The sequence below is a fragment of the Tursiops truncatus genome, chromosome 10 (assembly GCF_011762595.2).
Source record: "Tursiops truncatus isolate mTurTru1 chromosome 10, mTurTru1.mat.Y, whole genome shotgun sequence".
NCBI classification, from domain to species: domain Eukaryota; kingdom Metazoa; phylum Chordata; class Mammalia; order Artiodactyla; family Delphinidae; genus Tursiops; species Tursiops truncatus.
In genome coordinates, this window is record NC_047043.1 from 39,964,570 (window position 1) to 39,991,943 (window position 27,374).

A 27,374-nucleotide genomic window follows, 5' to 3' on the forward strand; every position below is an offset into this window, starting at 1 on the left:
AGTGGGGAAATCAGGCAGGAGGGAAAATGACCAACAGGCCCCAGTGTGAGAACATGTTCCCTATTAGTGTCTCCAGAAAAATGCAAAGAACCATAAAGAAGGAAGCCATAACTGTATAAACTATTTATTAACAGACAACGCCCACAAATTTATTTCTTCTTGGACACACCCACGGTGCGGCCACGGCGGCCTGTGGTCTTGGTGTGCTGGCCTCGTACACGAAGTCTGCAGGTGAGAAAAGAGAAGGGTTACAGGTCTTACACCATACAAACGTCTGGAAAAAGACAGAGCATGAGAATTCCCTGGGAGTCTAGGGACAGGCAGAGATGAACCCCCGCCCCACTCACCCCCAGAAGTGGCGGAGCCCTCGGTGGGCCCTAATCTTCTTCAGTCGCTCCAGGTCTTCACGGAGCTTGTTGTCCAGACCGTTGGCCAGGACCTGGATACAGAGGAGATGGTGAGGTATGCTTGTTCTACCCCCTGGCCTATGACCAATTCTAACTGGACACCCTGCTTTTCTCTAATCTCCCCCATCTTAATACACACCTGGCTGTATTTTCCATCCTTCACGTCCTTCTGTCTGTTTAAGAACCAATCTGGGATCTTGTATTGGCGTGGATTCTGCATAATGGTGATCACACGTTCCACCTGGCAGGCAGGACAAGGGTCAGGTCCAGATGGTCTCCCCTCCCCCTCCCCACAGGCCCAATCCCCAGCCCCTCTTCCTTGTCCTCACCTCATCCTCAGTGAGCTCTCCTGCCCTCTTGGTGAGGTCGATGTCTGCTTTCCTCAACACCACATGAGCATATCTTCGCCCCACACCCTGAGGAAAGGTCCCAGAGTCGGATGAGTCTGATTTTTTGGGTTTCCTTTATAGACCCATGATTCAAAAAGCACAGAAAGGTAGGTCCTAAAATAACCTAATGCCTTATACTTTTCCAGATACAAAGCCTAATCATTAAAAGAGAAAAAGTTTTGTTCAGAGGCAGGGCTGGACCAGAGAACTTGGGGCATATACCCCTTGAAAGCAGAATCTTTTTTCCCCACTTGCCCAGCATACGGACATAGTGTAAATGCTGCTGTTCAGACAATACAGCAGCATCCAAGAAAGGCACCTCCTCATTTCTGCATCGTGGAGAATGAAGCTGATGCCCCTCAGAGCTGATGTAGCACCAAGGCAGCAAGATTAGGGTATTTTGAATTAATAGGGTTGATTAAGGGGTAGGAATGTCAGTTGCTCACGATGTCTAAGGGCGACAGGCCATGATCCTTTGGGCAGGTCACTGCACGATCAAAATAAACAAACACTTAAATCAGTGGCATCATATCACCACCACCACTGGTACTCCTTGCCACCTGAATTCACAAGCCAAATTGACTTGGATAGTGAAGGACTGTGTGCTGGGTTGAACAGTGTCCCACCAAATATATGTCCATCCAGAACCTCAAAACGTTACTTTATTTTGAAATATAGTTTGTTAAAATGAGGTCATACTGGATTAAATCCAATGACTGGTGTTTTTATCAAAGGAGAGGACACAGACACAGAGGGAAGAAGGCATGTGATAAGAGGCGAGACACTAGAGTGATGCAGCTGTAACACAAAGAAACCAAGGATGTTTGGCATCCAGAACTGAGAGATTAAGTTTCTGTTGTTTGAAGCCAACAAGTCTGTGTTACAAGGGCCCCAGGAAACTGAAATAGATGGCATTTCCTTTCTGTAAGAAAGTGAGCAGGAAGTCAAATTACCAGATTGATTTGGAAGAGACTAGGATCTTAAGTCTCTCTCAAACTTTCTCTTCCTTCTATTTTTTTTTTTTTTTGCGGTACGCGGGCTTCTCACTATTGTGGCCTCTCCTGTTGCAGAGCACAGGCTCCGGACTTGCAGGCTCAGCGGCCATGGCTCACGGGCCCAGCCACTCCGCAGCATGTGGGATCTTCCCGGACTGGGGCACGAACCTGTGTCCCCTGCATCGGCAGGCGGACTCTCAACCACTGCGCCACCAGGGAAGCCCCTCCTTCTACTTTTAAGTGTTTAAAACTTTCCATTAACAAGTTTTTTTTTTTTTTTTTTCCATTAACAAGTTTTTAAAAAAGTTGCTGTCAAGCTAAGATTTTTGAAAGCCCTATTTAGATACTGGCTTGCCAACCTCCTAAGTTAGACCCACAGATCCCCTTTACTCTGCCCCAAGCAGACCACCCTTATTCTCTCCATCCAGAAGAGTACACTACAGAAAATCATCACTTTCTCATCTTTGTAGCTCAAGGGCCTGGACCATATAACAGAAGAGTTGATACTAACTTCATACTAGTCTCTGAAACCCAGTCATTGTGACCAATTCCAACCCCCCTCCATGTTTCCAAACAATCTGCAGACAACAGTTATCATCCTGATTTAGAGAAAGAGCAGAACAACCAGCCTTAAGGAATATTCATAGCCAAAGTGGACAAATGGAAACAAAACAACAAAGGGATCATGGCACAGAATAACCTTGCAGGTGTGTATTACCTCTCAGCAAATACCCTCTTCTGCTTGTGCCAACTTCAATACTTCACCTTTCCCTGGCCAATTAACCTTGCTCCTCTAACTACATTTTTTTGAGGAACCCCTCCTTATACTCAACCTCCCCCCGGCAACTTTCTTCCAATTTCTAAGTATTACCCTGCCCTACATTCCAGATCATTAACAAAAGACCACCTGCAAAGGTGGTGGAGCAACAGGGCTCCCATACACTTCTGGTAGAAAGTGTAAATTGATACGACCACTTTGGAAAACTGTTTAGCAATATTTACTAAAGCTAAACATATACATGTCCTATATACCTACCAGAAATGTAAATGGATGTTCTTTAAGAATGTATATGTACATGTACTAGAACATTTGTAATAGCACTATATGTAATAGCTAAAAACTGCCCCCCCCCAAAGACCACCTGCAAGCTTCAGTTGTCTCACCAGAGGAAGAGCCAGCAAAGGCTGACTTTCCACACAATTAGCAACGGCCCTAGTACCTGTCTATATCTAATCTTTCCCAGTGATAAGTAGGGCATCAAGTTAATAAAAAGATTTATCAAAATACTCATTAAGTATCGGAAACTGCTTTGGTTAAACTGTTTTAAGCTGACTACAAAGGTTGACACATACTTAAGCTAACAAATAACAAACTAATTTCAAAGAGGCAGAGGAAGGGTTTAACAAAAGTATCCTACTAACCATGCTCATCTTTTATTTTCACTATCTCACCTACAGCCTTTAAAAAGGGAACAGGCAACCTCACAGATACAGTGGGCTCAGTTCCAGACCATGCCAAACAGTGAATATTGCAATAAAGGGAGCTACACAATATATTTTGGTTTCCCAGCACATGTAAAAGTTATGTAATCTATTAAGGGAGCCAATAGCTTTATGTCTCAAAAAAACCCATACATACCTTAATTAAAAGATACTTTATTACTATAAAGTGGTAACCATCACCTGAGTCTTCATCAAGTCTAAATATTTTTGCAATAGTAACACCAAAGGCCGCTGATCACAGATCACCATTAACAAACACAGTAATGAAAACGTTTGAAATCTTGCAAGAATTACCAAAATGTGACAGAGACACCAAGTGAGCAAATGCTATTGAAAACTGACTTCCTTGAGACAGGGCTGCCACAAAAAACACATTATTGCTAAGCACGATAAAATGAGGTAAGCCTGTACTGTATTCCACACTGCCTTACTAGTTTCACAGAACAGAAGGCAGCAGTCTTCTTATGTACCATTTAAGTATGAAAGCTGTGCTCCTTGAATTACAGAATGAAAAAGTAAATGCGATGGATCTTATAAAGAAAAGCTTATGATATACTGTTTTAAATTAACAACCTATCTATAAAATACTTATAATGGTGTCCTGTCATGACATAGTGACACCTCCCATCTCCCAACTTAGACTCTCTCAGCATTTCTACTCACCCTTCAAAATGTACAATAATCCAATTCCTAGGATATACACATTTCCCAGGAAGAGTTGCTGTTACGATGCACTGGGGGAGAGCGGCAGAAACCAAATCTAGCACGGACCTTACAAGCTGATTGATGGCTGATGGTCCAGGAAGTTTTTAGTGAATTCAGGTAGACAACCAAACCCATTCTCCATCCCCTAGGTGAAATACATTGGCTTGACCTGAGACTGTTCTTTGGCTTTTATCACTTACCTTTTCGGGCAAATATTGTTACGGGGTTAAGGGAACTAGTTGCACTCTTAACTATTCTTTTTTTACCCAGCAGATGTGGTGATCTGGTTGGGACTTCCTCCACCTTGCCTTAACGAAAGCTCAATTGTTAACAACCCAAGTTTCACTTACAACCCAAGTAGTCCTTACCCTACTTTACCTTAATTGCAGTGATGGCAAAGGCAATTTTCCGCCGCCCATCGATGTTGGTGTTGAGTACTCGCAAAATGTGCTGGAACTTCTCGGGGATTACTAGAGACTGACAGAGATTCGGGGAGAAATTAGACACCGTGAACTACTATTAAACTGTAACCTCAAACACGAGCGTTAAGCTTGTCACACAGAGAGCAAGAAGCCCCCGTCAGGTTTTCACGACACAACAAACTCCTCAGTCCTGCAGACAGCAGGAGCATCAAGTGTTCAGGCTTGGAAAAACGCAACCTCCGGGAGGAAGCACGTCTCCTGCCCGTTCCCAAAGTACACTCTGAGTGGCGGAGGCCGGAGGGCCCCACTCACGCCCAAGCCTTTCCAGCGCCCGCGGAATGACTTCCTCCGGCCCCACTCCCCAGAACTGGATGTCTTTAGTCGTCCTTTTCCAGGGGTGCGATCCAAGGCTCCACACAGAAAGTTGCAGGCCCCCAGAGTAGGACATTTTCGGCCCCCTGACAGCAGACCTTCCTTGCCCCGGTTCCGATGTCGCCAGATCCCCGTACCGATTCCAGTCTTACCATGGCGGCGGCCCCAGCGGCGGCGTGCAGGCCTCCAGTGGAAGAGAGAGCGGAAGTGACGTACCAGCACTATATCACTACCCGTCGGAAGGGGCGGAGCGATCTTGATGAGGAGTTTCCGGAAACTGTGCAAGAGTCTGAGTTGGGAGCCAAGACTTCCGGTGCGGTTTTTCTTTACGTGTTCGTAAAGTTCTTGGGTGTGAGAGCAACGAGGGTTCCGGATTGAGATCGTGCTTAAGACTTCCGATTCCCATTTGCACTTGGGTGAAGCGGTTAGACCTGAAAGGGAAAGGCTGGAGGCAAACAATTTAACTCAAGTATCTGGGAGCGATTTCGCGCAGTGCAAGACACTCCAGGACTTGTAGTTCCACTCCGGGGAACAGACTCGCCTGACAGCTGCCGGAAGTGAGGCTGCGCGGAATGGCCGCCGCTGCGACCATGGCTGCAGCCGCCCGGGAGCTGGTGTTGCGGGCCGGAGCCTCAGATATGGAGGAGGAGGAGGGCCCGCTGGTGAGAACGCAGGGCTGTTTCTCCTGCAGAGTCTCGTCCGAGCTCCTCACGTCAGAAAGGCCTGGGCTGGGTTTAGGCACAAGGTTGGGAGCTCGGCTGCTACCGGTGATGCTACCCGGTTTGGCTCTCCATACACCTTCCTGGAATCAGACCTGAAACTGAGCGGGGACCAGAATGGCCGAGACTCAGGTTCTGGGGCCACAATTTCAGTTAATCTCCAGATGTTTGGGCAGAATAGAGAAGCAGTGTAGAGTAACGGCTAGGAACATGGCCTCTGGAGTTAGATTGCTTGGGTTCTAATTCCATTTCTGCCACTTACACTGTGTGTCTTTGGGCAAGTTAACTAGTCCCTCTGTGCCATCACTTTCCACACCTATGAGGTGAAGAAAATAAGACCTACTGTATAGATTGTCGGTTAGGATTAGGCAAATGAATACAAATAAGATGGCCCCTGGCATGTAGGTAAACACTATAGGTTAGTTGGCATTTCTAGAAAGGCTGGGGCTCCCGAGTGGGATGGTGATAGAACACCTAAGATAGCAGGAGTCTAGAGATCTTAAATTCAACTGCAGGTTCTGCTCTGTCCTCTGCATCTCCTCATTTTCCTCATTTGGTCACCTCCGCCCTTTCTGGGTTGCCTGTTGCTGGTCATATTCCCTACCCATCAGCCCCAGTCAGTAAGACTGAGACAATATGAGGCTTTTGGAATTTTTGGACTCAGTATTTACCTATGGCTCCCCAGTGAAAGTCCTTCTCCCCCACTTGAAGGGTTGGTGATTACCCCATTGTATTTTGTTCTCCCCCTTGCTTTCCCATTAACCTGTCCCTCTCCAGGAGGGTGGTCCGGGTCTTCAGGAGCCATTGCAGCTTGGAGAGTTGGACATCACCTCTGATGAATTCATCCTGGATGAAGTGGATGGTAAGTGATGGCACGGGGGTGGGGGGATGCAGTTCCTATAACCTGAGAGGCATGGGGGCTGGAAGTACTAGGGCAGGGGTTAGTGTGTGGATGTTCAATGTGGGGATGGAGCTGTGGAGGAGCTGGATGGACCCTTATGATGAACTTCTATTTGCAGTTCACATTCAGGCGAATCTGGAGGATGAGTTAGTAAAGGAAGCTCTTAAAACGGTGAGGTTTTCCACTATACTAATCTGTCCCTCCACTTACCCTCCCCTCAGAGAAAAGAAGAAGAAAACAATCTCTTGCTCTTCTAATACCACCTTGGTGTCTTACTCTCTAGTCCTTCATTGACTCTGTTCCAGCATCGCTTCACTGACTCCCTCCTGACCTGTCACGTTTCTGTCCTCCCAGGGTGTGGATCTCCGTCACTATTCAAAGCAGGTTGAGCTGGAGCTACAGCAGATTGAGCAGAAATCCATTCGGGATTGTATCCTCCAGCAGAGAAAAAGGGTGGTGTTATTAAAATGGGCATCTTGGGGGGCATGGTGCTGACAGCCCAGCTGGGGCTGCCATCTTCTCTCTGAGGTTTATGTCACCTCAGGGAGAAATTGGAGGGGTCCTGCGGGTCTGAGGATTTCCATCTCCACAGTGAGGCCCCTTGACTTTTTGTGAGTCAGATATCCAAGAGAGTGAAAACATAGCATCTCTGCACAACCAGATCACAGCCTGTGATGCTGTCCTTGAGGTTAGTAACCCTCATAATCCTGAGCCCAGATCATGGTCTCTGGGAACTTTCTTTACGTCATCAGCCTCAGGCGGGGACAGTTAGGGTCACTTCAGGGTGACCTCAGCAGCCGTTTTTGTTGTTGCCGCTATGACTGATGTTATTTGCCAGTGATCTTTCAGGTACCTCTTCCTTTATCATCCACTACCCTCGGACTGATAGATGCTGGAGATTTTACCAAGAAACTTGGGTGGCCCCCTCGTCCCCTACCAACCCTATGGCCATTCAGTAACACTTCCACCTTCCCCCAGCGCATGGAGCAGATGCTGGGAGCTTTTCAGAGTGATCTCAGCTCCATCAGCTCTGAGATCCGGACACTGCAGGAACAGTCAGGAGCCATGAACATTCGGCTTCGAAACCGCCAGGCTGTCCGGGGGAAACTCGGGGAGCTTGTCGATGGTCTGGTGGTGCCCTCTGCTCTGGTCACGTGAGTCATCAGTTTGAAGGGGCATAATGTCTGTACCAAGTAGATGGGCTGGAGCGACCTACCCTACTTACCACATGGGTCTCCATCACGTCACTTCCAGAAACTGATGAGTGGGTTGACAGCGCTTCCTAACCTTGATGCAGGCTTTAGGAATCAAAGATTAGGAATCATCCAGGGTTGGGCGTAGAGAAGGGGGTCCAAGGCTTATGTGGGTGGTGGAGGTGTGTGTGTCTAGGAACAGAAAACTTTGTATGTGTGTCCTGACTCTATGATGCAGTGTAAGAAGGGAGAGGAGACAGAGGCTGGATGCCAGGGGTATGGTTTAGAGTCTAGGGGTGTCTGGGTCTCCCTCCTCCCCCATCCCACCCCTCCTTGCTCCCCAGGGCAATTCTGGAGGCACCAGTCACAGAGCCCCGGTTCCTGGAGCAGCTGCAGGAGCTGGATGCCAAGGCAGCTGCAGTCCGAGAGCAGGAGGCTAGGGGCACAGCGGCCTGTGCAGACGTCCGAGGCGTGCTCGACAGGCTCCGGATCAAGGTGGGGAGGGGGGTGGATACCCTAGAGACTACTCAAACCAGCCTGCCTGAGAAGTCCACCCTGAATTGCCCTGGCAAAGCTCATTGTAGCCTGTGCCCAAGAACTTCACCTTGCCTTTACCTAGCAGAGCACATCTCTGGGTTCCCCTGAAAGTCTTAAGAAATATCAAAGAGGTATTCTCTACTCTTACCCCTTCCATATCCAACATTTGTTCCTTCTCTCAGTACTTCCCAAACAGTGAGGTTGCAGCTTCATGCCCTGTGTTTGGTCCCCCATGTCTAGGCAGTGACGAAGATCCGAGAGTTCATCCTTCAGAAGATCTATTCCTTCAGAAAACCAATGACCAACTATCAGATCCCCCAGACGGCCCTGCTGAAGTACAGGTTGTTGCCCAAACGAAGGGCTGGGGGTGGCCTCGGAGCCCTTGAGCAGCCCAGCATGATGCTGGGCGTCTTGGGCCATCAGGGAGACTGACTGGTCCCTGGCATCTCCAGGTTTTTCTATCAGTTCCTGCTGGGCAACGAACGGGCCACCGCAAAGGAGATCAGGGACGAGTACGTGGAGACACTGAGCAAGATGTACCTGTCCTACTACCGCTCTTACCTGGGGCGGCTCATGAAGGTGCAGGTGAGGCCACGGAGGAAGAGGCAGTCCTGGGCCCCTGGGCTGCGGGGAGGGGCAGCTACGGGGCAATGGGGGACAGGATAAAAAGACATTTTTTTGTTGCACTTTGGGAAGCGATGGTTCCCAGTTCTCTCTGCTCTTTTCTCTAGTATGAGGAGGTCGCTGAGAAGGATGATCTAATGGGTGTAGAAGATACAGCCAAGAAAGATATCCTGGAGCTGAGGGGCCCTCATGCTGGGTCTGGAGAGTGAGGGGGCTTCGGGCTCCAGCCTCCAAGGCACTGCTGCTTACCTTTTTTCTGTGGGACCAAAACCTTTGAGAATGTGATCAAGGCTGTGGCCTCCCTCCCCAGAAAAATGCACAAATCATCCTGACACAGAGTTTTGCATATGATGTTAGGGGGTGTAGAGGCTCCTTAGGGCTCATTCACCGATGTGAGGTGAAGTGGGGCCCCAGAACTGGGAAAGAGGGACCCTGGGGCTGTGTCTGGCTGCTGGGGGCCCCTGAAGGTCCTGAGTCTTTGACCTTCCATCACAGTTGTGATGTGACTGTTTTCCTTGACTCTGACTCGCCACGATTCTTCTCAAAGCCATCCCTCCGCAGCAGGAATACCATCTTCACCCTGGGGACCCGCGGCTCTGTCATCTCCCCCACTGAACTGGAAGCCCCCATCCTTGTGCCCCACACCGCCCAGCGGGGAGAACAGAGGGTAGGAGGAGGAGCAAGCCTTAGCCGACGGGGTGGGGGTGGGGGCGGGAGAACTCCGAGTACAGACCTTAGGGCGAAGCTTCCCCCACTGCAGGCCCGTGGGAGTCCCCTTCTCCAGTCACCCCAGTGTTCTGTGATAAGAGGGTGGGGACCATTGACTTAGGGTGTACAGAGGGGAGAGGTGTGTGATATGTCATGAGGCAGGTGTGAAGGAGGATATGGGAGCAGCAACAGCAGGTGGAGGCGGCGTCTTCTCGTGCCCCCCCTCCCCCTACCTCTTCAGTACCCGTTCAGGATGCTCTTTCGCAGCCTGGACTAGGGGTAGATGGGGAGGGTCTCCTGAGCTCCCATTACCCAGGTTTGCTGATTTCCCAGCTGTGTCCATGGACTGCTGGTACTGGGGTCCATCCCGTCTGTCTCTTTTCCTACCCCTTCCATCCTAGTATCCTTTCGAGGCCCTCTTCCGCAGCCAGCACTACGCCCTCCTTGACAACTCCTGCCGTGAATACCTTTTCATCTGTGAATTCTTCGTTGTGTCTGGCTCGGCTGCACACGACCTCTTCCACGCAGTCATGGGCCGCACGCTCAGCATGACCCTGGTAGGCTCCCTCGCTCCCGGGCTCTTAAAACTCTGTCCCCAGTTCTTGTCAGCACCACAGTGAGGTCACAGCCCTGGGGTTACTGAAACCAGGATCCCTTCATTCTAAAATGCATGAGCCTCATCCTCGCTGTGTGATTCCTCATGAAACCATCAAAGCTTGGGGTCCCAGAGGCTCCTGGGGACACACAGGTGACAGCACCTGAAAACTCAGGGGCCCCTAAACCTTGGTGCTCAGCCCTGAATTCTGCTATGATGGGCTTGTGATCTTAGATCTGGGGAGCAAGGCTGCAGGACCACCCGAGTGGCCAGTGGGCAGGGAAGGAGGGAGCATTTCCCATTTAGATCCCCTCCCTAGTGCCACGTCCCTAGGGGAGCACAAGCATCTGTCCATGGCCACTGGGAAAAGCAAAGTAACAGATGCTCTCTTCCAATCCCCTGCCTGTTCCTAAATCACAGAAACACCTGGAGTCTTACCTCACTGACTGCTACGATGCCATTGCTGTTTTTCTCTGTATCCATATTGTCCTCCGATTCCGCAACATTGCAGCCAAGAGGGATGTTCCTGCCCTGGACAGGTCGCTGAGTTCTGGTCCTTGATGTCCCACTGGCCTTGAAATCTTTGGTCTTGCACCAGCCTGCTCTGACCCGTGGGCTCCTCCTGACCTGAACCATTGACCCTGTTACCATTTGTCTGTCTAGAGGCAGTACTGCTGCTTCCAGACTCACCTTTCACACCCACTCCAGCCTCCACCAGCTATCACCTGTCGATGAGGGTTCCCGCACACACACCCTCCCCCTGGCCCCCACCCCTGACGTTCCTTGCCAGATCTCTGATTCTGATCAAGCCCACAGGTACTGGGAACAAGTGCTTACCTTGCTGTGGCCACGGTTTGAACTGATCCTGGAGATGAACGTCCAGAGTGTCCGCAGCACTGACCCTCAGCGCCTCGGGGGGCTGGACACTCGGCCTCACTACGTGAGGGCGGTCAGGGGTAACGGGCCGTTCAAAGGCAGGGCTCGAAGCCTCGCTGCAGGGGTCACCCAGGTTCACGGTCGTGTCCATGGGCCTGGCTGGACAGCTAGCCACGCTGCGTGAGGGGCAATCTGGGAGTGTGGTCAGACTCAGGGTGGGTTGGGCACTGTTGGGGGAGGGATTGGAGGTGGGAGTCACCCAGAGACCAGTTGGCCAGCTTCAAGGGAGTTGGGGGTTTCATGGGTTGGGCCAGGGGGTTGGCTTGATTTTTCTTCCTACCTTCTTTCTCCCAGATCACACGCCGCTATGCAGAGTTCTCCTCGGCTCTTGTCAGCATCAATCAGACGATTCCCAATGAACGGACGATGCAGCTGCTAGGCCAGCTACAGGTGAGGGGCGGCTGGGAGAGGTTGCCGAGCCACAGCGCTGCTGCAGGGGGCTGGAGTGTGAGGTGGGGGCCCTTGCCTGCTCCTGCCACCTCCTCCTCTCATTTTTTCAGGTGGAGGTGGAGAATTTTGTCCTCCGAGTGGCAGCCGAGTTCTCCTCAAGGAAGGAGCAGCTTGTGTTTCTGATCAACAACTACGACATGATGCTGGGGGTGCTGATGGTACCTGAAGCCCTTTCTCCTTGTCTCCCTCCCTGGAGAATTTGGGTTCCCCCCACTGCTCTGTTACCTCCACGAGGGCAAAGATTATGCTGGCTTTGTTTGGTGTTTTATTCTTGCAGACTGGCACAGCGTCTGGCTATGTACAGTAAATGTGGGGAGAAGGGGATATTCCGACGTGAAGGGCAACTTCTCCCCAAACTTGAGATTTCCCTGTGTCTTCCCTTAGGAGCGGGCTGCGGATGACAGCAAAGAGGTTGAAAGTTTCCAACAGCTGCTCAATGCTCGGACACAGGTAGGGGTATGGGGAAGAGGAAAGGAATAGTCCCATGTGCTGTTTAGTTGAGAGAGAGAGAGAGAGACAGAGAGACAGAAGGGGCCGTTAGCTACGCGGGCCTCTCACTGTTGTGGCCCCTCCCGTTGCGGAGCACAGGCTCTGGACTGGCAGGCTCAGCGGCTATGGCTCACAGGCCTAGCCGCTCCACAGCATGTGGGATCTTCCCAGACCGGGGCACGAACCCGTGTCCCCTGCATCGGCAGGCGGACTCTCGACCACTGCGCCACCAGGGAAGCCCTTCTTTTGTATTTTTTTAATGATATAGACATCCATGAACCTACCACACACCTTGGCAATAAACCCCACCCCATCACCCTGCGTTTCACATAGAGGCACCTCTTGACCTAAATGTTGTCTTTATCATGCCCTGGCTTTTAAAAATACAGCCATAGGGACTTCCCTGGTGGTCCAGTGGTTAGCACTCTGTGCTTCCACTGCAGGGGGCATGGGTTTGATCCCTGGTTGGGGAACTAAGATTCCGCATACCGCATGGTGTGGCCAAAAAAAAAAAAGTAAAAAAAAAATAGAGCTATAGGTATGCAAAAACTAACTATTTGGTTTTGGGTTTGAGTGCCATAAAAGCGAGAATCACAGGATTATTTCATGCATAATTTTTCTAGTATTGTCCTGTTATGACATATGGCTGTAGCTCATTCTTTTTTTTTTTTTTTTTTTTTTTTTTGCGGTACGCGGGCCTCTCACTGTTGTGGCCTGTCCCGTTGTGGAGCACAGGCTCCGGACGCGCAGGTTCAGCAGCCATGGCTCACGGGCCCAGCCGCTCCGCGGCATGTGGGATCTTCCCGGACTGGGGCACGAACCCGTGTCCCCTGCATCGGCAGGCGGACTCTCAACCACTGCGCCACCCGGGAAGCCCATGTAGCTCATTCTTTTTCACTGCAATATAATGTTACATTGTGTGAATATAACAGAGGACATTTGGATTATTTCCAGTTTCTTGCTCCTGTGAGCATTGTTTTATGAACAATTATGTCTTCTAGCACACATAGATATATCAAAAGTTTTATCAAGAATCTCTCTTGGGGCTTCCCTGGTGGTGCAGTGGTTGAGAGTCCGCCTGCCGATGCAGGGGACACGTGTTTGTGCCCCGGTCCGGGAAGATCTCACATGCCACGGAGCGGCTGGGCCTGTGAGTCATGGCTGCTGAGCCTGCGCGTCCGGAGCCTGTGCTCCGCAACGGGAGAGGCCACAACAGTGAGAGCCCCACATACCGCAAAAAAAAAAAAGAATCTCTCTTGGAGGTAGGAGTAGGCTTGCTGCATCAAGAGAATGCTAGTATTCAACTTTATGAGACAATGCCAAATTGTTTTCCTAAGTGATGGGACCAGTTTATTCCTTACCTGAAATGTATAAGAATTTTCAATGAGTCATATTTTCTCCAACATACGATAGATCAGACTATCTTTGCCTTTCTGGTAGGTGTCTCACTGGGAGCTTGATTTGCATTTTCTTGATTACTAATGAGACTGAGCATCATTTCAAATGTTAAATAACCATACAAATTTTTCTTTTCTGTAAAATGTCTGTCAGCATTTGACCTTTTAAAACTTGGGCTGTTTGTGTTTTTCTTACTGATTTATAAGAGTTCTTAATACATTTACCTACTAATCTTTTGTTGATTGTATAGGTTGCAGATACCTTTCAGGAGGTGTTTTATCTTTTAACTTTTTTTTTTTGGATTTAATTTTATTTAAAAAAATTTTTTTGCCCGCTCTGCGAGCCTTGTGGGATCTTAGTTCCCTGACCAGGGATCAAACCCAGGCCCTCTGCAGTGAAAGTGCAGAGTCCTAACCTCTGGACTGCCAGGGAATTCCCCTTTTTACTTTTTCTATGATGAACAGAAATTTCTAATTGTAACTTGATGAATTTAATAATCCTTATTTTTGTGTCTTGATTAAGGAATCCCTAATTACTCCAAAGCCAGAAAAATATTATACTGCATTTTCTTAATATTGTAGAATTTTGCTTTTCACTTTTAAGCCCTAAATTTACCTAGAATTGATTTTTGTGTATGATGTGAGGTAGGATACTAATTATTTTCTATTTGGAAAAATGATTGGCCTAGAACCATTTATAGGAAGTCCCTTTCTTTCCCCATTTGATCTGTAGTCCTGTCTGTGTCACACAGCAAAACTCCACAAACATGTGCCTCTTGCCTCTAGTCTATTCCATTGATCAATTTGTCTACCTGCAAAACAGTTTTAATTATCATGCTTTTAGGACAAATTCTCCTACCTTCTTTTTTGTTTGTTTTGTTTTGTTTTTGGTGGCACCATGCAGCTGTGGGATCTTAGTTCCGCAACCAGGGATTGAACCCATGCCCCTGCAATGGAAGTGCGGAGTCCTAACCACTGGACTGCCAGGGACTTCCCTCTCCTACCTTCTTTTTCATCATTATCTTGAGTATTATTGGCCTTTTGATTTTTCATGTAAATTTTATGATCAGCTTATAAGTTTTCAGAAAAGCTTATTAATGATTTTGAATGTAGTTGCATTGATCAGTTTAGAAGAATTGATACTTTTTGATATTGAAACTTCCCATCCACGAACATGGCCCCTCTCTACATTTTTAAATGTATTCTTTATTGTCTTTTGATAACCTTTTATAGTCTTCAGCACAAAGATATTGCAAACCTTTTGTTAGAATTGCTCCTAGGTAGGTGTAATATGTAGCTTTAGTCCTACTAGGAATACATAAATCCTTCCCAATTCTTTACCTTTAATTTCTTATGTCTTTGATCTTTTACTCTTCTGGCCAGGACCCTATGACAGTTTAATAGTTGAATAATATCCTGTTCCTGAGTTTAAAAGAAATGCTTTTATCATTTTCTCATTAAGAGTAATGTAGATGTAGGTGTTTTTGTAGATGCCCTTTATCAGGTTAAGAAAATTCCTTTTAATCACTCTTGCGCTAAGAGTTTTTATCATAGTTTTTCCTACTAGAAGTAAATCTACATTTATTTAGGGATAATTACTAAGAATAATACTAGGAATTACTAGAAATAATAACTACATTTTTTTTTCTCTCTGTTTGGACTTTATTCTTTTAGGATTTGTCCTTTAAATAAACTGTTGTTCCTTAAATATTGTGTTTTAAAAAAGAAATTTACTTGTTTGAAGTGGTGTTAGAAATGCTGTTGATTTTTGTACATGGATTATATAGCCAGCCACCTTCCTAAATTCTTTCTTTTTTTTTAAGTATCATTTTAACTTTTTTTTTATTTTTTTAACTTATTTATTTATATTTGGCTGTGCTGGGTCTACATCGCTGCGTGGAGGCTTTCACGGTCTTTCTCTGGTTGCGGCGATCAGGGGCTACTCTTCATTGCGGCGCGCGGGCTTCTCACTGCGTTGGCTTCTCTTGTTGTGGAGCACAGTCTCTAGTTGCGTGGGCTTCAGTAGTTGTGGCACTCGGGCTCCATAGTTGTGGCTCATGCATGGGCTTAGTTACTCTGCGGCATGTGGGATCTTACTGGACGAGGGATCAAACCCGTGTTCCCTACGTTGGCAGGCGGATTCTTAACCACTTCGCCAGCAGGGAAGTCCCCTAAATTATTTCTAATAATGTTTTTGGAGGTGTGTGTGTGTGTTTCTTTGTAGGCGTTCATCATCTCTGAATTGTGACAGTTTTATTTCTTCTTTTCTGATCCCTATGTATTTAATTTCTCTATGTCTTTATTCTCTTACTGCATTGGCTAGTACCTCCAGTACAAAGCTGAATGGTTGAATAGAAGTGGTGACAGTGAGAATGCTTATCTCTTCCTAATTTTAAAAGGAGTGCTTTCATCATTTCCGCATTAAGAGTACTGTTGTTGTAGGTTTTTTATAGATATCCTTTATCAGGTGAAGAAAATTCCTTTCGATCCCTAGTATGCCAAAAGTTATTAATTTTTAAAAAATCATGAGTAGGTATTGAATTTTTAATCAAGAATGTGTGCTTTTTCTGCATACGTTGAGGTAATCATATATTTATGTTTTTAAAAATCTACTATGTCATGGGTGGGATAAATTAGGACAACTATATATAAAATAAACAGCAAGGACCTACTGTATAGCACAGGGAACTATATTCAATATCTTGTAATAACCTATAATGGACAAGAATCTGAAAAAGAATGTATATATCTATCTGTATATATATCTATATCTGAATCACTTTGCTATACACCTGAAAGTATCACAATGTTGTAAATCAACTATACTTCAATTTAAAAAAAAATCTACTGTGTGGTATATTACATTTGTAGATTTTAGAATGTTAAACCATTCTGGATTTGGTCTAATTCATATGGGATTTTTGCTTCTCTGTGCAGAAGTGAGATTGGCCTGTGATGTTCTTTTCTTGTACTTGTACTTGTGTGGTTTTGGTACCAAAGTCATACTGGATTTGAAGAAGGTGGGAAGGAAGTATTTCTTCATTCTTTTTATTCTGAAAGAGTTTGAGATTGAAATGATCTCTTCCTTGGAAGTATCTTAGAACTTGCCAGCACACACATCCAGGAAGATTTAAAAATATGAAATTCCTGGGCTTCCCTGGTGGCACAATGGTTAAGAGTCCGCCTGCCAACGCAGGGGACATGGGTTCGAGCCCTGGTCCGGGAAGATCCCACATGCCGCGGAGCAACTAAGCCCCCGCGCCACAACTTCTGAAGCCTGTGTGTGCCCTAGAGCCTGTGCCCCGCAACAAGAGAAGCCACCGCAATTAGAAGCCTGCGCACCGCAACGAAGAGCAGCCCCCGCTTGCCGCAACTAGAGAAAGCCCGCGCACAGCAATGAAGACCCAACGCAGCCAAAAATAAATAAATTAATTAAAAAAAAAAATTGTGGCACTGCCATTTAAAAAAAATATACTATGAAATTCCCTCTAAGTACTCCTTTTATTGAGTTCTGTAGGTTTGAGTATGTAGCATTTTTATTATTCAGTTCTAAGAATTTTTATATTTCAGTCATTTCTTCTTCAATCCATGAGATTTTTTAGATGAGTGTTTTAAAATTTCCAAAAGTAGTTTTTTATCTTTTTGTTATTAATGTCTAACTTAATTGCATTGTGGATGGAGAATGTGGCCTTTTGGTACTGAATATTTGAAATTTGAAAATTTTTTGAAATTTGTTTATATTTGCTTTGGCCTAGGACACGACCAACTTTTGTAAATGTCCAATGTTTTTTTTAAATTTTTAAATTTTTTAAAATTTGTTTATTTGGCTGCACCGGTTCTTAGTTGCGGCATGTGGGATCTAGTTCCCTGACCAGGGGTCAAACCCAGGCCCCGTGCATTGGGAGCACAGAGTCTTAGCCACTGGACCACCAGGAAAGTCCCCCATGTATGTTTGAGAAGATTGTGTATTCTTTGATTGTCAGGTGTGGAAATCAAGCTCTTTAATTCTGAGGTTCACATCACCTATATTTTTACTGATTTTTTTTTGTCTACTTATCAGTAGTTGAGAGAGAGGTTTTGAAATTCATAAGTTTATCAGTTTTTCACTGCAGTTTTTTTTTAACATCTTTAATGGAGTATAATTGCTTTACAATGGTGTGTTAGTTTCTGCTTTATAACAAAGTGAATCAGCTATACATATACATATATCCCCATATCTCTTCCCTCTTGCATCTCCCTCCCTCCCATCCTCCCTAACCCACCCCTCTAGGTGGTCACAAAGCACCGAGCTGATCTCCCTGTGCTATGCGGCTGCTTCCCACTAGCTATCGGTTTTACATTTGGTAGTGTATATATGTCCATGCCACTCTCTCACTTTGTCCCAGCTTACCCTTCCCCATCCCTGTGTCCTCAAGTCCATTCTCTTGTAGGTCTGTGTCTTTATTCCCGTCCTGCCCCTAGGTTCTTCGTGACCTTTTTTTTTTTTTTTAGATTCCATATATATGTGTTAGCATACGGTATTTGTTTTTCTCTTTCTGACTTACTTCACTCCGTATAACAGACTCTAGGTCCATCCACCTCACTACAAATAACTCAATTTCGTTTCTTTTTATGGCTGAGTAATATTCCATTGTATATATGTGCCACAGCTTCTTTATCCATTCATCTGTCGATGGTCACTTAGGTTGCTTCCATGTCCTGGCTATTGTAAACAAAGCTGCAGTGAACATTGTGGTACGATTCTTTTTGAATTATGGTTTGCTCAGGGTATATGCCCAGTAGTGGGATTGCTGGGTCATATGGTAGTTCAATTTTTAGTTTTTTAAGGAACCTCCATACTGTTCTCCATAGTGGTTGTATCAATTTACTTTCCCACCAACAGTGCAAGAGGGTTCCCTTTGCTCCACATCCTCTCCAGCGTTTACTGTTTGTAGATTTTTTGATGATGGCCATTCTGACTGGTGTGAGATGATATCTCATTGTTTTGATTTTGATTTTCATTACTCTAATGATTAATGATGTTGAGCATTCTTTCATGTGTTTGTTGGCAATCTGTGTATCTTCTTTGGAGAAATGTCTATTTAGGTCTCCTGCCCATTTTTGGATTGGGTTGTTTGTTTTTTTTGATATTGAGCTGCATGAGCTGCTTGTAAATTTTGCAGATTAATCCTTTGTCAGTTGCTTCACTTGCAAATATTCTCTCCCATTCTGAGGGTTGTCTTTTTGTCTTGTTTATGGTTTCCTTTGCTGTGCAAAAGCTTTTAAGTTTCATTAGGTCCCATTTGTTTATTTTTGTTTTTATTTCCATTTCTCCAGGAGGTGGGTCAAAAAGGATCTTGCTGTGATTTATGTCATAGAGTGTTCTGCCTATGTTTTCCTCTAAGAGTTTTATAGTGTCTGGACTTACATTTAGGTCTTTAATCCATTTTGAGTTTATTTTTGTGTATGGTGTTAGGGAGTGTTCTAATTTCATTCTTTTACATGTAGCTGTCCAGTTTTCCCAACACCACTTATTGAAGCGGCTGTCGTTTCTCCACTGTATATCCTTGCCTCCTTTGTCATAGATTAGTTGACCATAGGTACATGGGTTTATCTCTGGCTTTCTGTCCTGTTATTGATCTATATTTCTGTTTTTGTGCCAGTACCATATTGTCTTGATTACTGTAGCTTTGTAGTATAGTCTGAAGTCAGGCAGTCTGATTCCTCCAGCTCTGTTTTTTTCCCTCAAGACTGCTTTGGCTATTCGGGGTCTTTTGTGTCTCCAAACAAATTTTAAGATTTTTTGTTCTAGTTCTGTAAAGAATGCCATTGGTAATTTGATCTTGATTGCATTGAATCTGTAGACTGCTTTGGGTAGTATAGACATTTTCACAATACTGATTCTTCCAATCCAAGAACATGGTATATCTCTCCATCTGTTTGTATCGTCTTTAATTTCTTTCATCAGTGTCTTATAGTTTTCTGCATACAGGTCTTTTGTCTCCCTAGGTAGGTTTATTCCTAGGTATTTTATCCTTTTTGTTACAATGGTAAATGGGAGTGTTTCCTTAATTTCTCTTTCAGATTTTTCATCATTAGTGTATAGGAATGCAAAAAATTTCTGTGCATTAATTTTGCATCCTGCAACTTTACCAAATTCATTGATTAGCTCTAGTAGTTTTCTGGTGGCATATTTAGGATTCTCTATGTATAGTATGATGTCATCTGCAAACAGTGACAGTTTTACTTCTTTTCCAGTTTGTATTCCTTTTATTTCTTTTTCTTCTCTGATTACCATGGCTAGGGCTTCCAAAACTATGTTGAATAATAGTGGTGAGAGTGGACATCCTTGTCTTGTTCCTGATCTTAGAGGAAATGCTTTCAGTTTTTCACCATTGAGAATGATGTTTGCTGTGGGTTTGTCATATATGGCCTTTATTATGTTGAGGTAGGTTCCCTCTATGCCCACTTTCTAGAGAGTTTTTATCATAAATTGGTGTTGAATTTTGTCAAAAGCTTTTTCTGCATCTATTGAGATGATCTTGTGGTTTTTCTTCTTCAGTTTGTTAATATGGTGTATCACATTGATTGATTTGCATATATTGAAGAATCCTTGCATCCCTGGGACAAATCCCACTTGATCATGGTGTATGATCCTTTTAATGTGTTGTTGGATTCTATTTGCTAGTATTTTGTTGCGGGTTTTTGCATCTATATTCATGAGTGATATTGGCCTGTAATTTTCTTTTTTTGTAGATCTTTGTCTGGTTTTGGTATTAGGGTGATGGTGGCCTTATAGAATGAATTTGGGAGTGTTCCTTCCTGTGCAATTTTTTGGAAGAGTTTGAGAAGGATGGGTGTTAACTCTTCTCTAAATGTTTGATAGAATTCACCTGTGAAGCCACCTGGTCCTGGACTTTTGTTTGTTGGAAGATTTTTAATCACGGTTTCAATGTCATTACTTGTGACAGGTCTGTTCATATTTTCTATTTCTTCCTGGTTCAGTTGTGGAAGCTTATACCTTTCTAAGAATTTGTCCATTTCTTCCAGGTTGTCCATTTTACTGGCATAGAGTTGATTGTAGTAGTCTCTTAGGATGCTTTGTATTTCTGTGGTGTCTGTTGTAACTTCTCCTTTTTCATTTCTAATTTTATTGGTTTGAGTCTTCTCCCTCATTTTCTTGATGAGTCTGGCTAATGGTTTATCAATTTTGTTTATCTTCTCAGAGAACCAGCTTTTAGTTTTATTGATCTTTGCTATTATTTTCTTTGTTTCTATTTCATTTGTTTCTGCTCTGATCTTTATGATTTCTTTCCTTCTACTATCTTTGGGTTTTGTTTGTTATTCTTTCTCTAGTTCCTTTAGGTGTAAGGTTAGATTGTTTATTTGAGATGTTTGTTGTTTCTTGAGGTAGGATTGTATTGCTATAAACTTCCCTCTTAGAACTGCTTTTGCTGCATCCCATATGTTTTGGATCATCGTGTTTTCATTGTCATTTGTCTCTAGGTATTTTTTGATTTCCTCTTTGATTTCTTCAATGATCTCTTGGTTATTTAGTAACGTATTGTTTAGCCTCCATGTGTTTGTGCTTTTTACGTTTTTTCCCCCTGTAATTGATTTCTAATCTCATAGCGTTGTGGTCAGAAAAGATGCTTGATGTGATTTCAGTTTTCTTAAATTTACTGAGGCTTGATTTGTGACCCAAGCTATGATCTATCCTGGAGAATGTTCTGTGCGCACTTGAAAAGAAAGTGTAATCTGCTGTTTTTGGATGGAATGTCCTATAAATATCAATTAAATCTGTCTGGTCTGTTGTGTCATTTAAAGCTTGTGTTTCCTTATTAATTTTCTGTTTGGATGATCTGTCCATTGGTGTAAGTGAGGTGTTAAAGTCCCCCACTATTGTTGTGTTACTGTCGATTTCCTTTTTTATAGCTGTTAGCAGTTAGTTGCCTTATGTATTGAGGTGCTCCTATGTTGGGTGCATATATATTTATAATTGTTATATCTTCTTCTTGGATTGATCCCTTGATCATTATGTAGTGTCCTTCCTTGTCTCTTGTAACAATCTTTAAAGTCTATTTTATCTGATATGAGTGTTGCTACTCCAGCTTTCTTTTGATTTCCATTGGCATGGAATATCTTTTTCCATCCCCTCACTCTCTGTCTGTATGTGTCCCTAGGTCTGAAGTGGGTCTCTTGTAGACAGCGTATATATGGGTCTTGTTTTTGTATCCATTCAGCAAGCCTATATCTTTTGGTTGGAGCATTTAATCCATTCATGTTTAAGGTAATTATCAATATGTATGTTCCTATTACCATTTTCTTAATTGTTTTGGGTTTGTTTTTGTAGGTCCTTTTCTTTTTTTGTGTTTCCCACTTAGAGAAGTTCCTTTAGCATTTGTTTTAGAGCTGGTTTGGTGGTGCTGAATTCTCTTAGCTTTTGCTTGTCCGTAAAGCTTTTGATTTCTCCATCGAATCTGAATGAGATCCTTGCTGGGTGGAGTAATCTTGGTTGTAGGTTCTTCCCTTTCATCACTTTAAGTATGTCATGCCACTCCCTTCTGGCTTGTAGAGTTTCTGCTGAGAAATCAGCTGTTAACCTTATGGGAGTTCCATTATATGATATTTGTCATTTTTCCCTTGCTGCTTTCAATAATTTTTCTTTGTCTTTAATTTTTGCCTATTTGATTACTATGTGTGTTGGCATGTTTCTCCTTGGGTTTATCCTGCCTGGGACTCTCTGCACTTCCTGGACTTGGGTGGCTATTTCCTTTCCCATGTTAGGGAAGTTTTCGACTATAATCTCTTCAAATATTTTCCCTGGTCCTTTCTGTCTCTCTTCTCCTTCTGGGACCCCTATAATGTGAATGTTGTTGCGTTTAATTTTGTCCCTGAGGTCTCTTAGGCTGTCTTCATTTCTTTTCATTCTTTTTTCTTTATTCTGTTCCACAGCAGTGAATTCCACCATTCTGTCTTCCAGGTCACTTATCCCTTCTCCATCAGTTATTCTGGTATTGATTCCTTCTAGTGTATTTTTCGTTTCAGTTATTGTATTGTTCATCTCTGTTTGTCCTTTTATTTTTCTATGTCTTTGTTAAACATTTCTTGCATCTTCTCGATCTTTGCCTCCATTCTTTTCCGAGGTCCTGGATCATCTTCACTATCATTATTCTGAATTATTTTTCTGGAAGGTTGCCTATCTCCACTTCATTTAGTTGTTTTTCTGGGGTTTTATCTTGTTCCTTCATCTGGTACATAGCCCTGTGCCTTTTCATCTTGTTTGTCTTTCTGTGAATGTGGTCTTTGTTCCACCTGCTGCAGGATTGTAGTTCTTCTTGCTTCTGCTCTATTTCTGTTTTGTAGACAGGTTCATTTGTACCATATTAGATTCCACAAAAGATTTTTAAGTGGAAGTAGTTTATTTTTAAATGGAATAAAAGTTTCATTTTCACCTTACCAGATCTTACTATTTGGGTTGGGTTTTTTGTTTTTCTGTTTTTTCTTTTTTCTTTCCCTATTTTAATTCCTCCCTTCCATTGTTTTTTACTTGTTGTTTGCTTTTTCATTTTAACTCTGTGTTTTGGGAAATTTCAAATATACATGCTATATAGAGGATAGCATGGTGAACTCCCAGGGGCCATCACAGATCTTCAACCAATAACAACTCACAGACAGTTTTGTTTCATCTGTATCAACACTCACTGTTCATCCTTCTCCCACCTGTCCCCCCTACCCACAGTGATTTTGAATTTAAAAAGTTTGTGTTTTTTTGTCTGCATTGGGTCTTTGTTGCTGCACGTGGGCGTTTTATAATTGTGGCGAGTGGGGCTACTCTTCATTGTGGTGTGTGGGCTTCTCATTGTGATGGCTTCTCTTGTTGCTGAGCATGGGCTCTAGGCGCACGGGCTTCAGTAGTTGTGGCGCTCAGGCTCAGTAGTTGTGGCACACGTGCTTAGTTGCTTCACAGCATGTGGAATCTTCCCAGACCAGGGATCGAACCCATGTCCCCTGCATTGGCAGGCAGATTCTTAACCACTGTACTACCAGGGAAGTCCCTGAATCAAATCCCATACATCCTTATCACTTCATCTGTATCAGGATGTGTTTTAAAAACCACAATACTTTATCACACTTAAAAAAAATTATCACTTTCAGGGAGTTCCCTGGTGGTCTAGTAGTTAGGATTTGGTGCTTTCACTACAGTGGCCCAGGGTCAGTCCCTGGTCGAGGAACTGAGATCAGCCGTGTGGTGCAGCCAAAAAAAGAAAAAAAACACTCTCAAAATAGCCAGTATTCAGGTATCCCCAGTTATCTCATAGACAGTGGTTCAAGTCAGGATCCATATGCGTCCATACATGTCTCTCTTTTTTCTTTTTTTTCACGAGTCTCTTTTCAATCTATAGATTTCCCTTCCATCTTACCCCCCTGCCCCGCTCTGCAATTTATTTGTGGAAGAAATGGAGTCATTTGTCATGTAGAATGATGTACAGTCTGGATTTTGCTGACTGCCTTCCGTGGCATGCCTAAACTGTTCCTTTTTTCCCATAAATGTGTAATTCGATGGAAAGATTTGATCAGGTTCCAATGAGATTTTTCTTACAAGGCTGTTTGAGAGGTAGTGGTGTGTACGTCTATCAGGGGCACATAATGTCTTCTTGGCTCTCTTTTTGCCAGTAGCATCAATGATCACTGCCTAGACCATTAGATTTCTGTACTTATCAGTGTCTCAAAAATTTCCATCTCCTTATCTGTCTGTGCTGCATTCTGAGTCAGTTCTTTAATTATAAATTCCAATTTGCTCTATCATGCTTCCAGGTATTTCTAATCTGCGATTTAGCCAGTTGACTTTTTAAAAATTTTTAAATCATTTCTTTAAAATTCCATTTTGTTTCAAGTCTTTCCATTCCTAATCTTGTTAATTGGTCATGTTTGTGTCTGTACCTTTAACTTCTTTGAACAGTTTTTACAGAATGTACAGCTGCTCTGTATCTGACAGTTCTAACATTGGCAGTCTTTGGAGGTCTAAGTCCATTGCTTATTGTCTGTGCTGACTCTCGTGGTAGCTTGCTTTCTTCTGTGACTGGTGATCTTTGAGTTCTTTTCTTGGTCTTAAGCAGTCATAGGGGCCTAAATTGGGATCGAGGAGATTTCAGAGAAGATTTACCTCTCCTTTTGCAATAGCTGAAAGATGCTGTCCACATGGGTCTACATTGGCACCTCTTTGAGGCTCTTGTGAGAGACCAGGCTCAGCATCCCCACTCAAGGCTAGCATGAGGCTCAGCTTCCCAATAGCAGAGTTGCCATGGCCACTTGCCTTCTGGTAGCCCTGCCTCTCCCAGTTATCCACTTCTCTGGTTCCAGCCCTCTGCTCCCAGCTCAATTTTTTTCAAATGTAATTAAAAAAAAATTTTTTTTTTTGAGGAGGGTAATCCTTGGAGATTTCCCCTACTTCTTGTGAGTCTGGCAGTGTCTTAAAGTATATGACCTTTGCAGAGTTTAGCTGTTCTGTTATGGGAGTTTTCTAAGGACCAAGTTGGGCATGATGCCAGAATTGGGGAAAATCTGCCAACACCAGTAAACTCAACTCTGTGTGTATGTTTCTACAGGAATTCATTGAAGAATTGCTGTCTCCCCCCTTTGGGGGTCTGGTGGCATTTGTGAAGGAAGCTGAGGCTTTGATTGAGCGTGGACAAGCTGAACGACTTCGTGGGGAAGAAGGTCTGAGAATGGGGTGGTTATGATGGGGTCAGTGGAAAGGTGAATGGAAAAGAAAAATTCAAGGATGCAGATTACATGGGGAGGGTGTCGAGCAGGAAAGAGTGGGTTGGGAGAACACTAGGAAAGAGGGCTTGCATGGTGAGGGTGGCTATGCCTTGGGGAAGACGTAGAGGGATCAAATATCACTTAGCCATGATCTCTTTCCTCCTACTCTCAGCCCGGGTTACTCAGCTAATCCGTGGCTTTGGTAGTTCCTGGAAATCCTCAGTGGAGTCTCTGAGTCAGGATGTAATGCGGAGTTTCACCAACTTCAAAAATGGAACCAGTATCATCCAGGTGACCTGCAGTTCCCAGTCCCCACTCCCACCCCACCCCATCACTGATTTCCCCCCCTCTTTTCTCTGGGCTCAGAATCATACAAATGACCCTTGATCTTCAACTACTAGCTGTGCCCAAAGTTCTGGATGAGCCCTAACCTGACTCCTAATCATCATCCCTAGCACCACGCCAACTCTCATCCCTCTGTGACTTTCTCTGAGCAGGGAGCGCTGACCCAGCTGATCCAGCTCTATCATCGCTTCCACCGGGTGTTGTCTCAGCCGCAGCTCCGAGCCCTGCCTGCCCGGGCCGAGCTCATCAACATCCACCACCTCATGGTGGAGCTCAAGAAGCACAAGCCCAACTTCTGATGCGCCGGACCCTGGGAGCCGCCAGCCCTCTCCATGGACTTCTGTGCCCCATCCCATACCTTTCTTCACCTGGGGGCCCCCTTCCAGTTCTTCCCTTGCCTCCCAGGTCCTTGACATGCCTCACCCTTCCTTCATTCCCAGGACCCTGCCTCATCAGGATAAGCTGAATCCCTTTGGCTTTCAGAATCTCCCATGTCTTCAGGTTTCCCAGGACCACTTCCTCCTGGGCTTCCAAAATGACCTTTATTATTTTTCCAGTTTTGTCATTCCTCTCTTTCCCTCCACTGCCCCACCCCCAGGGCTTTTTTCTTCTCCCAGTAAAACCTTCTGGTTCACTGAGCTCTTGTCACCATGTTATGAGGTGTGAAGCCTCGACTCTTCGAATTGGTGTGGCAAGGGGAGAGACTGCCTCATAATGGTTGATTTTTTTTTTTTCTTTTCCCTCAAAGTGAGTTCTTTTCTGTAGCTTTTTGACCTAAGATCTCAGCAATTTGAACACTAACCAGTCCCCTCCTGGCTTGAGAGTTACACCAAGGTCAGTCTGCAGAAAACAATAAATATTTAACATGACATAACACTCTTTTCCCATTTCTTTTCTCCTTCCTCCTGGGGCCTTCAAGTAGCCCCATCTCTGCTCCAGGGTCATCTTTGCTCTCTGACTACCTCCTGGGCCTACATCCCTTCTGGTGGGTGTCCAGAAAGTAGGGGCACAAGGTTACCTCTCACCTCTAGCTACCTCAGGCCAAAAGAGTGGCTGTAGTGCTTTTAGGGTGGAGACTGTTTCATGAGTAACCAGCCTGGTGGAGGAAATGGCCCTGGTTAAGGTGGCAGATGCATCAACGGCTGTGCCACCTTGGGCACTGTCCAAGGTCTGCCTTGGCTCCCTGACACCAACACCAGCTCTCTTTGCCTCCTGCCTCCTCAGGCTGACCCTGGGATTGCCTCCTCTCCTTCAGTGTCAGCTCCCTAGCTCCTCTGATGTGGTTGTCACAGCCACTTGCTAGAGGGCTGCCGTACCCACACCACTGGGGCATTAGTAGGCCAGGTGTGCAATGTGACCATCTCATCCATTTCTATGACTCGGCGCCTGCCTGCTGCTGCTGCCTGTACACCTCGTTTGAACTCAGACTCTAGACTGGGGAGACACGGGGGCGCCTTAAGTCCTAAGGGGGAAGGCCTGGGCAGTCAGGGGAAAATGGTAATTTGGCGACGCTTCCTCCGCCCCTATAGCCTAATCATTCCCTCCCAGGCCCCGCTTCGGCACTCTGGATGCAGGCCCAGCCCGCCCGCGGAGGCAGAGAGAATAAGAGTACAAAGGGGTCCCGCGTATGGCCTGAGCGCGGGTGGCTGAAAGCGAGGACCGCGCAGAGCGAGGCAGAGCTGGACCGTTTTCTGCCCGCGGGCCCTGCCGATTGGCTGCCGCCGGGTGGGGGGGGGGGGTGCGGTGGGGGGGCGTGGCAGGGTCGCTGGAGCCGCTTTCTCCGGCTCCCGCCGTTTTGGGGTTCCGCCCCATCTCTGAGAGCAGCGCTCTGATTGGCTTTGGGACCCATATCTCTGAGCTTCAGTCTCAAGGACTGAAGAGCCGGGGAGGGTGCAGAGATGGTGGGGACTGAGGGCGGCTCCTGACTGCCTCAGACGCCTCC

General features: G+C 45.2%; 2 protein-coding genes across 6 annotated transcripts; one reads left to right on the top strand and one right to left on the bottom strand.

The window, feature by feature from the left end:
• Positions 1–108: 108 nt before the first annotated feature.
• Positions 109–5,047, bottom strand: RPS18 (ribosomal protein S18). 2 transcript variants are annotated; one of them, XM_004319421.3, is made up of 6 exons: positions 4,946–5,047; positions 4,378–4,476; positions 737–823; positions 547–648; positions 348–439; positions 109–225 (listed from the first exon to the last, which is right to left on the bottom strand). In XM_004319421.3, exons 1-6 carry the CDS (start codon positions 4,946–4,948, stop codon positions 150–152), a joined length of 459 nt encoding a protein of 152 aa, XP_004319469.1. In that variant the 5' UTR covers positions 4,949–5,047; the 3' UTR covers positions 109–149. The 2 variants fall into 2 exon arrangements, with proteins under 2 accessions (XP_004319469.1, XP_073666961.1); XM_073810860.1 differs by having other exon boundaries at positions 4,931–4,963.
• Positions 5,048–5,159: 112 nt separating this feature from the next.
• On the top strand, positions 5,160–26,306 carry VPS52 (VPS52 subunit of GARP complex). 4 transcript variants are annotated; one of them, XM_033864439.2, is made up of 20 exons: positions 5,169–5,455; positions 6,290–6,374; positions 6,532–6,584; positions 6,768–6,843; positions 7,034–7,101; positions 7,392–7,567; positions 7,951–8,101; positions 8,384–8,484; positions 8,596–8,728; positions 8,875–8,932; positions 9,301–9,434; positions 9,877–10,032; positions 10,491–10,609; positions 10,887–11,010; positions 11,301–11,396; positions 11,507–11,614; positions 11,841–11,906; positions 24,931–25,042; positions 25,260–25,378; positions 25,585–26,306. In XM_033864439.2, exons 1-20 carry the CDS (start codon positions 5,366–5,368, stop codon positions 25,729–25,731), a joined length of 2,172 nt encoding a protein of 723 aa, XP_033720330.1. In that variant the 5' UTR covers positions 5,169–5,365; the 3' UTR covers positions 25,732–26,306. The 4 variants fall into 4 exon arrangements, with proteins under 4 accessions (XP_073666960.1, XP_033720330.1, XP_033720331.1 ...); XM_033864440.2 differs by lacking the exon at positions 6,532–6,584; XM_073810859.1 differs by lacking the exons at positions 24,931–25,042; positions 25,260–25,378; positions 25,585–26,306 and adding an exon at positions 16,635–24,679 and having other exon boundaries at positions 5,160–5,455.
• The last annotated feature ends 1,068 nt before the right edge of the window (positions 26,307–27,374 follow it).

What these genes read in the sequence shown, in the direction of transcription:
- RPS18 (XM_073810860.1), bottom strand. An exon ending in GAGAGCTCACTGAGGATGAG is followed by an intron (nt 649 to 736) that starts GTGAGGACAAGG and finishes CCTGCCTGCCAG; the next exon opens with GTGGAACGTGTGATCACCAT. An exon ending in GGGCTCCGCCACTTCTGGGG is followed by an intron (nt 226 to 347) that starts GTGAGTGGGGCG and finishes TCTCACCTGCAG; the next exon opens with ACTTCGTGTACGAGGCCAGC.
- VPS52 (XM_033864439.2), top strand. Translation starts at nt 5,366, where the DNA reads ATGGCCGCCGCTGCGACCATGGCTGCAGCCGCCCGGGAGCTGGTGTTG. An exon ending in AGAAGATACAGCCAAGAAAG is followed by an intron (nt 8,933 to 9,300) that starts ATATCCTGGAGC and finishes CTGACTCGCCAC; the next exon opens with GATTCTTCTCAAAGCCATCC. An exon ending in GATGTTCCTGCCCTGGACAG is followed by an intron (nt 10,610 to 10,886) that starts GTCGCTGAGTTC and finishes TCAAGCCCACAG; the next exon opens with GTACTGGGAACAAGTGCTTA.